An 11,532-nucleotide genomic window follows, 5' to 3' on the forward strand; every position below is an offset into this window, starting at 1 on the left:
ATATGCGCAAAACTGAATGTTGAAATAGCAGTTAATACCATGTTCATTGATAAAATGACATAAGGGATGGAAGGGATGGGTGTTTTAGAAGGGGGATGATATTGACAATTTTTATTTCAGGGGGGATGCCATCCCCCCTCATCCCCCCTCAACTCGAGTACTGCTTGTAGGGGTAAGTAACACTTTACTTGTGGGGGCCACAACAAATGTATTATTAGTACCTGGGAATGAAAGAGGAACTGTTAACAAACTGTTTATTAACCCATCGGTTACTGTGAACAAATAAACAAGAGTAACATTTTACCCCGCGCCGGTGGGGTTTAATAAGCAGGTGGAAAGTGGGGGTTTTGAGGGTAAAAGGGGTCATTCTTTATGTGTGTCATTGAGTTATGAGTGGATTTCCATTGCCACTAATCGTGTCTGAGACTTGATCAAGAAGTAAGGATGTGGCGTCACTGACACCCGATACCGGCGATAATTAATTATGGATCGATACCGAGTAGTTTAGACATAAACCATTCGTTTGGGGTCACTTGAGATATCGTTCATTTCTATTTCTTTATGTAAAAAAATTCAGAGAATCAAGTCACTTTGGTTTGATTCCTCACGTTATACTTACGGTTAACAGTTTGCTAACATTATCTTTCCTCTTTAGTTCCTCTGTACCAAAAATCTAAGTGCAACAGCATTTCTTTTCAAACGATTGTCAATTTTGTTTATGAAAATGTTTTCTCCTGGCCCTTGTTACATTTGAGTGTAGAAATCCTTTTAATATAAGGGGTTAAAACAATTAAAATAGCTCTGTGACAAATTGATGTCACTAGAAAAAGACAGCATGCCTCTTCATAGGCTTCAATGCCCCCCCCCCCTCAGAATGATTGTTAAACTTAACATGTAAACTACAAATTGTCATGTATTATTTTTAGATTTGGTCACATTGTTCCCTCGCATAGGGCTTTAAAATGACATTTCAAACTTGTAATCATTTGGTTTTCCATGTTCCCAAAGCAGACTTCGCCCAAAAAAATCATCCACGCTTCACTATCATCACTGGGCCAGCCAAATGATACATTTGAGAGGAATCCCTTTAATTGACCATCTTCACACGGCGGCCATTTTGCCCTAAAAAAAAGTCATGCTCGGGTTGGGCTTCCTTTCCCAACCCGAGCAGGACACACAAGAGCATAATAGCCACCGTGTGAATATGGTCAATGTGCCTGTTCAAATTGCATTCCTCCGATTCCCCGCATGAACGTCGGGGGTCATAGCGACCGAGATCATGTGGGGAAAGAAACCTCCTTCCCCTCCGCCGCCGTGCCCCACAATCTGATGATGGCTCCATGGAGCAGCAGGCGCTCGGTGTGCCGGTGCAGATGGAGACGGGTGGGTCGACGGTATTAGTGAGGAGGAGGAGGAGGAGGAGGAGGAGGAGGAGGAGGAGGAGGAGGAGGAGGAGGAGGAGGAGGAGGAAAGTGCAATTCATGTAGAGATAACAGAAAAGTCCAGGTGTGTTACACCCCCCCAACTCCCCCCTTCTCAAACACCAAACCTCGGTTACATTCAAAGTATTCTGAAGACAAAGGGGGAGAGGATCACACTGACTGACCGACGGCTGCCCACAGGTTGTCTACAGAGGAGGGTTGCAATGGAGGAGAGGGAGAGAGAGAGAGAGAGACAGAGAGAGAGAGACAGAGAGAGAGAGAGAGAGAGAGAGAGAGAGAGAGAGAGAGAGAGAGAGAGAGAGAGAGAGAGAGAGAGAGAGAGAGAGAGAGAGTAGAGAGAGAGAGAGAGAGAGAGAGACACAGAGAGACACAGAGAGACACAGAGAGAGAGACACAGAGAGAGAGAGAGAGAGAGAGAGAGAGAGAGAGAGAGAGAGAGAGAGAGAGAGAGAGAGAGAGAGAGAGAGAGAGATGGGGGGTGAAGCTCAGAGACGTGGGGGGGGGGTTCTGGACGAGGCACGGATGTTGACCCAGACGGACAGACAGACAGACAGCGCCACAGCCCCCTCCCTCCACTAACTGTGGGAGGAGACGTCTGAGGAGCTGCTGCTGTTGCTGTTGGTGGTCTGGGCCCTCTTGATGTACAGGTTCAGCAGCTTCATCTGCAAAAAACACAAACACAGAGAGCTCCCGTTACCGTTTGACCTCTGACCTCTGGAGAGTAGGGCTGCACGATTTTGGGAAATAATCTAATTGCGATTTCTTTTCTGACAGATATTGCGATTGCAATAAAATTTGCGATTATAATCAAATAAAATAAATGTAAGCAGCCCCACAGAGGTTTATTGTAAAATGCGGCTTGCATCTGGCCTATGCGTGGGTCTGTTCGCGACACAAGCCTGAAAATGTTTCTTTTTACCTGGGAATCGATACCGGTACCCAACGGTACCTTTTTTCTGTACTTTACTGTCTCACAACACACAATCTAAAACCCCTTACCTCCCTCTCCGAAACCGTTCCTACAACAATAACAACAACTTGCAAAGGAGATCTTGTATCTTCCTGGTTAAATAAAAAAAATTATAAAAAAAGTAAAAAAAATAAAAGAAAATGCGATATATTTTTTTTTTGCAATTTGCTAATTGCATCATTTCAAATCGCGATTTCGATTTTAAATCGAATAATCGTTCAGCCCTACTGGAGAGCTCTTATGCTCAGGGTCGTCTCATAGTCGGACCAATAATGGTGAACAGACGTAGACGGACAAGCGAGCACAAGGATTTATGGTTGAAATTATTAATTCGACGAGGGTTACAGGATAATGGCCATGGTGGTGTCATTTTCAAATGTACCAAAAAAGCTACAATGCATTTCTTCTACTCACACAGGTACGGTCCATCCAGCCAAACCACAGAGTATAGCTCGTATTCCAGAAGTCATAGAACTATCACAAAACAAGTCACAGAGCCGTACTGTTTGCTTTGGTCAGGATAACGCATCATTGCGATGAACAGTGAGCTGTGGTGTTCCACAAGGAAGCATACTAGGACCGCTACTCTTCCTAATTTATGCAAATGACATGTCGTCAGCCTGTGACTGCAACTTGTTCCTGTTTGCGGACGACTCAGCCCTGCTGGTCTCTGACAAGAACAAATTGCAGGTTGAAAAAACCCTCAGCACGGAACTAGGCAAAATCTGCATATGGCTCGCTGATAACAAACTATCATTACACATGGGCAAAACAGAGTCCATTCTCTTCGGTTCAAATAACAAACTCAGCAAGACCGACGGCTTCTCAGTTACAGTGGGTGACAATATTGTCACAAGGAAAGACGAAATTACCTACCTGGGTTCCATCCTAGAGGCAAATCTTTCCTGTGACAAAATGGCATCCAATGTAATAAAAAAAGTCAACCAACGAACTAGATTCTTGTACCGGATCTCCTCTCTGGTAAACAAGAATACCCTGAAGACTCTGGCAGGAGCACTCATTCAAGGGTACTATGACTATGCGTGCACCTCATGGTACCAAAGCACCTCAAAGGCGCTTAAAACAAAATTACAAACATCACAAAACAAACTGGTCAGACTACTACTTGACCTGAACCCCAGAACCCACCTCACCCCTGCCCACTTTGACAACCTAGGATGGCTTAGAGTAGACGACAGAGTACAGCAACTTGCAATGGGCCTGGTCTTCAAGATACACTATACGACCGGGGTGCCCATGTACATGTCAAAATACTTCCCAAAGGTCAGTGAATACCACAACCACTACACCAGAGGAAGCTCAACAAATCATGTTAAACCCAGATTCGGCTCAAACAAGGGACTAAACACGTTTCGCAATTATGCCACAACAATGTGGAACGCCCTACCCAAAGCTGTAAAGGAATGTGAATCCCTGCCCACATTCAAAACCGCTCTTAAAGAGCACCTACGGGAGGCTGCAATTCGAAACTGGCTACCGTAAATGCCCAAAACCCCCACCACCTCCTAATAGACAGTCTCCTCCCCACCGCATGTATATATTCCCTCCCCGCCGTATGTATATTTCCCTCCCACCCACCCACCCCCTCCTAATGTACAGTCCCCTCCCCATCATATGTATATACTCTGTCAGGATCTAGGGGTAACAGTACTGTATATTTGAATACCGCTTATGTCACAAATGTATCCGTACTAAATACCTATATGTCCCTATGCCATAAATGTCATGTATGTTGTGTATGTCATAAATGTCTATATGAAATGAAAATGGGGGACCCTGATGGAAACAAGACAAACGTCTTTCTCAGGTCTGCATCCCCTTAACAATTGTATGTATTGAGCCGTACTGTATTGTACCCATTCTGCAATCTGTTAAATAAAGTTTTCATTCATTCATGGCTTTTTGCTGGAACTACCCTATGAAGTGACGGCGATTGCTTCAAGTCTGTCTGAACTGGAGCTACTTCTGAAGCTTAACTTAAGTTAATTGCAATGATGAATTATACTGACCAAAGCAAACAGTACTGCTTTGTGGACAACACCAGAGTGCTATGACTTCAGGATTATGGGCTGAGCCCAAACATTCGAACATTCGAACCTTCGTTCGTTACGTTGGCATTCGAATTCTAAATCAACATTCGAATTTGTAATGTTTAATGAACAAAATTAAAATTAAAATTATAAAAAAAAAAAAATCTATTAATTCTGTTTGAACCAATGGGGTTTTTCTTCACAGTTGCAGATAAAGATTAGGCTACACTAATATTATAGTATTAAAAGAAACTGATGAGTTATATTCATTAAAGAAAGTTGATTTAATTGATCTAGTTCAATATATATAGTTCATATTCAATATATCTCTGGCTGAGTCCGTGGTCCCTGCCTGCTTCAAGATGTCTACCATAATCCCTGTGCCAAAACACTCCTCTCCAACAAGCCTGAATGACTACAGACCGGTGGCACTCACCTCTGTGGTCATGAAATGCTTTGAGAGGTTGGTCAAGGATTACATCTGTGCCTCCCTCCCTAGTAACATGGACCCACTGCAGTTTGCATACAGGGCAAACAGGTCCACTGACGACGCGGTCTCCCAAGTACTGCACAACACACTATCTCACCTTGACAGTCAGAAGGGGGGCTATGTGAGATTGACTATAGTTCAGCTTGCTATGTGAGATTGACTATAGTTCAGCTTTCAACACCATAGTCCCCACCAGACTGGTTGACAAGCTGATCGATCTGGGTCTGAGCTCCGCCATGAGCGCCTGGATCCTAGACTTTCTAAGCGAAAGGCCCCAGGCGGTCAGGGTGGGGGGTCATACCTCCAGCAAAATCACCCTGAGTATCGGGTCCCCCCAGGGCTGCGTTCTGAGCCCCCTGCTGTACTCACTGTGTGGCCAGGTTTAGCTCCAACTGGAGAATACAGCAGGGGACACACACGCCGTTGTGGATAAATGGGGCTATTGCGGACGGGGTGAGCAGTTTCAAGTACCTGGGAGTCCACATCACAGAAGACCTGACATGGTCTACACACATAGATTCTGTGGTGAAAAAGGCGAAACAGCGCCTCTATCACCTGAGACAGCTAAGGAAGTTCAGAGTATCGGGGAAGATACTCCACTCCATCTATTCCGGGGCTGTAGAGAGCATTCTGACTGGAAACATCACTGCCTGGTTTGGAAACAGCACGGCACAGGACAGGAAGGCACTCCAGGGAGTGGTGCGCTCAGCTGAGCGTACTACGGGTATTGCACTACCACCCCTGCAGGACTTATATAACAGGAGGTGCAAATCCAGAGCCTGCAGAATTATGAAAGACCCTCACCACCCCATCTATTTCTTTTTTGCGATGCCTATTTTATTCTATTTTATTATTGTATTTTGCACAATATAATATACAAAGAGTTAACACTGTAAATTGTATATTGCATAGTAGTGTACATAAGAACCAGTTTCTCAGGAACCTAGCATGTCTTTTTACCATGCATATCTTGTGTCTTATCTATTTAATTTTTTCGATGCCTATTTTATTCTATTTTATTATTGTATTTGCATAATCAATGCAGGCATGACCACCTGCATTTCACTGTATGCCCTGGTACAAATAAACCCCTTGATTCTTGATTCTGATTCTAGTTGGGCTGGGGCTTCTCCCTGGGCTGGGTCTGGGGCTGGAAAGTTGATTTAATAAAAAAGAAAAAAGACTAATTTAATCAGATTAATCACTTTATTCAAATTGAGGATTTAGTTTGAGGATATACATTTTTTTAAATAATATATATATATATTTTTTTTTAATTAAAAACGAAGGTTTGAACGTTCGTTCGAAAAAACCCTGACGAAGTTCGAATCCCAAAAACAGGCTTCGGGGACGCGTTTTCCTTAATGCCAAGCAAGCAGTGCAAAAATGCTTCCGCATTCGTCACCGCACGCCAGTGCGGTAAAGCGCCCTTCTTTTCAGACAAATGCTACCGTGCGTGCACCGGCGGCGGCGTGCTCGCTCAGGTGCGTGCGTGCGCCGGCGTGCTCGCGCGAGGTGCCCGCGCATGCGCATGAGATCCCGCCTTGGTTCGACACGAGCGGAGCTCAATATATATAAGTCACCGCCCCTTATTCAGTATCTAGACATAGCTCAATTGGCAAGGCCACATGGCTCTGGATCCTATGGCTCGTTTGCTGGCGAGTTCGAATCCCATCGAAAATATTTTTTAACGTGATTTTTTTTTAACGTGTATTCTTTCGCCGGTTAAGGTTAGGCATGGTTAAGGTTAAGGTTAAGGTTAGGCATTGTTTCGGAGTTGGTTAAGGTTAGAACGGTTAAGTTTAGGCGCTGTTAAGGAGCTGGTTAAGGTTAGAGTTTGTCAAAGAGAATGGCAATATAATTTCTATGGTTAAGGTTAGGCATGGTTAAGGTTAAGGTTAAGGTTAGGCATTGTTTCGGAGTTGGTTAAGGTTAGAACGGTTAAGTTTAGGCGCTGTTAAGGAGCTGGTTAAGGTTAGAGTTTGTCAAAGAGAATGGCAATAGACAGCCTATTTCCGCGCGACCTGGGCGCTGGGCGGCGGAAAATGAAAGGCGCATTACTGCACGCCACTACGGTAAATTTTTGCACTGCTTGCTTGGCATAAAGCTACACGCTTCGGGGACAGCCTGATATGAGCTAGAATCTGGTACTAGCTGGACTGGGCCACACACACAGTCCATACCAGTAAGTAGAAGAAATGCATTGTAGGTTTTAATCTGCTCGTAGGCTACAGTATGTTGACAATGCGAAACAAAAGTATTACACCGGCCTCAAGATCAAGGGTTAAAGGTTACGATTGTGCATGTGCCGTAAGCTCCATGTGTACCGTGGACGTATCTTGGAGATAGTTTGGCAATGATCCACCTGCGTACGGCAGTGTTTACTCAGCTGTGGCCTCACGGCACACCATGTAAAACACACTCCGTCACTCTACGGTTAGGGTTAGGCACGACACAGGAATGTGGCCAAAGAGGTCTCGGGCTGCAACAGTGGATGTTGTAAAGCCTGTGGCCTGTAGCGGTGTTTACTCAAGCGTGCCGTGTTCTATACGCAGCAGGCTCCAGCCAGCCGCACGGCCGGGGTTAGACAGGCAGGAGAACCTATTGATTGATTGATTGATTGATTGATTGATTGATTGATTGATTGATTGATTGATTGATTGGAAATTGTATTAACAGATTGCAGAATGGGTACAATACAGTACTACAGCTCAATACACACAATTGTTAAGGGGATGCAGACCAGAGAAACTCTTTCGTCTTGTTTTACATCAGGGTCCCCCATTTTCAATTCATCATACTGTAACATGACATACATGACATACAGATAGACAGTACTGCTACATCTATACATTTATGACGTACCAATTTTACAAATACAGTACTGTTTGTGATACAAAAAGCGTCTAAAAAAAGAGAGTATATACATTTGATGTAGAAACTGTACATTGGAAGGTGGTTGGGTGGGTGGGGTGGGGGTGGGGGGGGGGTTGCGTAGGCACTAGGCAGGGTGGGGGAAACTGTACATTGGAATATCGACAACACCTTACTTGGTCCCAAGAAGAGGGTCAAACTGTCTAGACTTATGCAACTCTGGGACGTGCACAGCACAAGGAAAGTAGGGCAAATGTACTCTAGCCGCACACCACCTGGCTGGGAGACGGCGGAGTTTGTGAGTGTGTGTGTGTGTGTGTGTGTGTGTGTGTGTGTGTGTGTGAGAGAGCGTGTGAGAATGTGAGTGTGTGAGTGAGTGTGAGAGTGAGTGAGTGTGTGAGAGAGCGTGTGGATGTGTAAATGGTGCATTGATATAACAGATTTGATCCAAAGCGCTTTAGGCAACCATGCAAGTGCCAACCTGCTCATCGAGAGCAATTAGGGGTTAAGTGTCTTGCTCAAGGACACTTCGACACGCTGCCCGGGAGGCGTGGGAATCGAACTGGGAATCGAACCGGGAACCTTCCAATTGGTCGACCAGACGACTGCTCTACCTCCTGAGCCACTGTCTGAGTGTGTGTGTGTGTGTGTGTGTGTGTGTGTGTGTGTGTGTGTGTGTGTGTGTGTGTGTGTGTGTGTGTGTGTGTGTGTGTGTGTGTGTGTGTGTGTGTGTGTGTGTGTGTGTGTGTGAGAGTGAGTAAATGTGTGAGTGTGTGACGTGAGTGAGTGAGTGAGTGAGTGAGTGAGTGAGTGAGTGAGTGAGTGAGTGAGTGAGTGAGTGAGTGAGTGAGTGAGTGAGTGAGTGAGTGAGTGTGTGTATGTGTGTGTGTGTGTTTGTGTGTGTGAGTGTTTGTGAGTGAGTGTGTGTGTGTGTTGTGAGTGTGTGTGTGTGTGTGTCTGTTAGTGTTAGTGTGTGTGAGTGTGTGTGACTGTTTGTGAGTGTGTGTGTGTGTGTGTGAGTGTTTGTGGGTATGTGTGAGTGTGTGTGTGTGAGTGTTTCTAGTGCAGCAATGTACAAACATGCTAGAGTGCAACCAGAGTGGTTTGGCCTTACCAATGATGTCTTTGCTAACATACCAAATACACCGGATGTTGTTTTTGTTGACACCAGCCACAGGGAGGTGCTGGTCATAGAAGTAGGCCGTACCTTTGATCTGTACATGGACCAGGCCTTCCGGGACAAATATATCAAATACCAACCACTGCTCAATGTGATGGCCGACCTTGGGTTTACAGTAGGTGTAGATATAGTGTACTTGTATTCGGAAGTCTTGGCCATGTATACAAATGCACCATGACCGGTCTGGTGTGTGTGGGAGTGTGTGGGAGAGTGTGTTTGTGTGTGAGTGTTTGTGAGTGTGTGAGGAGTGTGTGAGTGTGAGTGAGTGTGTGTGAGTGTTTGTGAGTGTGTGTGAGTGTGTGTGTGTGAGTGTTTGTGAGTGTGTGTGAGTGTGTGTGTGTGTGTGTGTGAGTGTGTGTGTGTGTGTGTGTGTGTGTGTGTGTGTGTGTGTGTGTGTGTGTGTGTGTGTGTGTGTGTGTGTGTGTGTGTGTGTGTGTGTGTGTGTCTGTTAGTGTGTGTGTGTGTGTGTGAGTGTTTGTGAGTGTGTGTGTGAGTGTGTGTGAGTGTTTGTGAGTGTGTGAGTGTTTGTGAGTGTGTGTGAGTGTGAGTGTGATTTCACCGGGGATGGGGTGAAATCAAAAGTGCCAAAGGTGTGTGAGGTGAGCTGCTACCTTGCTGCCAGTGAGCGCTGCCAGGTGGGGCTTGAGGTCCTCTCCTATCACAGAGTAGATGGCCACCAGACAGAACACGCTGGCCTTGCGAACGCTACTCTCTGTGTTGTCATAGCCCTGGAAAGACACACAGCAGCGTTAGATGCAAGTCGACAACACACACACACACACACACACACACATACACACACACACACACACACACACACACACACACACTCAACGAACAATAAACACTATGCAACAACCATCAAATGCACACAGCACACACACCCACACGCACACACTCACTTAAACAAACAACACACTGCAGCACCCACTCTACACACTTTAGATCACACAAACACACTTTACACTTTATATTTATTGGTAAAGGATTTGCACTACAACTCGTACACCTTTCTGTAAATTGTACCTAAATTGTACCTCATCCTATTTCTGCTCTGCACTATATAGTATTGTATATTAGTACATTGCATAGAATATTGTATATTGTATGGTAACTCAGTTACTTCTATTCTGCATCGAACATTGTACATATGTCTATACTGAACACTGTGACCTTTTGTACTTCTATTTTACATGCTATACTATTTTATTTCATACTATCTTGTCTAGCACAGTCTCTGGAGCGTAACAGTAAGAAGCATTTTGTATAAAAGTATTCTGTACTTCTGTATGACAACTATTAAAGCAACTTGAACTTGAAACACACACAGACACACACACATGTGCACACACACACTTGCATGCATGCACACACACACAAACATGCACATGTGCACATACACACACGCACATGTGCACACACACACTTGCATGCACACACACACACATACACACGTGCGTGCACACACACATGCGCGCGTGCGCGCAGAGTCAATAAGAACGTGGGAGGAGTGGCAGAGGGGCAGAGTACATGCAAACATTTCCAGGTACAAATAAGGCAAACTGTTCCCTCTGTCCAAATGACCATGTCCTCCAAATATGACCATGCTGTCCAAATATGACCATGCTGTCCAAATATGACCATGCTGTCCAAATATGACCATGTTGTCCAAATATGCCTTTGGATGCTAACAAGGATATTCTGAATTCCTCCCATTACATAATTCCACATTCACACAACACCCCACGAGGCAAAAACAGAGAGGTCTAATCGATTACTAACCCTTTAGGCTTTATCAAATAAAATAAAATAGAATATAATAAAAAAATATATATATATATTTAAGACAATTTCCAAACCATGATGGGAAATGAGCTGCTACATACTACATATTAACCCTTTCACTACCACGCTACTGAAGGTTAACCCTTTCACTACCACACTACAGATGGTTAACTGGTAGTCTGTAGTGTGGTAGTGAAAGTGTTAACCCTTTGTAGTGTGGTAGTGAAAGTGTTAACCCTTTGTAGTGTGGTAGTGAAAGTGTTAACCCTTTGTAGTGTGGTAGTGAAAGGGTTAACCTTCTGTAGTGTGGTAGTGAAAGGGTTAAGCTCTACCAGCATAACATTTTATGTTCACTTTCAAGTTATAGTTTATCTGATCAATTGATGATTAGGGCAGTCATCCTAGATCAGCACTATTATTCTAACAAGGTTACGCAAATGTGAAATTAAACCTCAACTTAAACGGAGAGCAGGAAATGTAGTTTTGCTTATTAATTTTGCACATAATCTCACACATACAGTAGGCCTATATCCCAAAACTCTAGAAAGGTTCCGCGCACATTCATTCAGTCATTTTTTTTGTATCTACTTTTTTCTCCTCCATTTTCTGTATTTTTCTCCCATCCCAATTTTTTTTCGTTATGCCAATTCCCCCCACCCTTCCTGGTCGTTGCGCGCATTTGTCCGCCACTTGCCGGTCTAGGGAGGGTTGATAAATACTATCACATGTCCCCTCCCCGA

The 11,532-nt window shown here is 44.5% G+C and overlaps 1 protein-coding gene across 1 annotated transcript in view; it reads right to left on the minus strand.

Moving 5' to 3' along the window:
* Positions 1-1,882: 1,882 nt before the first annotated feature.
* The window catches only part of LOC311228465 (CLIP-associating protein 1-like), a 257,076-nt gene continuing 247,426 nt past the window's right edge, over positions 1,883-11,532 (minus strand). Inside the window, exons 34-35 of the mRNA XM_084314370.1 lie at positions 9,619-9,735; positions 1,883-2,104 (exon numbers count right to left, since the gene is read on the minus strand). Of these exons, the coding sequence (XP_084170496.1) occupies positions 2,018-2,104; positions 9,619-9,735 (204 nt within the window). The 3' untranslated portion in view covers positions 1,883-2,017. The remainder of the gene's footprint in view (positions 2,105-9,618; positions 9,736-11,532) is intronic.

The sequence above is a fragment of the Notolepis coatsorum genome (assembly GCF_963971535.1).
Source record: "Notolepis coatsorum genome assembly, chromosome: 5".
Taxonomy (NCBI): Eukaryota; Metazoa; Chordata; class Actinopteri; order Aulopiformes; family Paralepididae; genus Notolepis; species Notolepis coatsorum.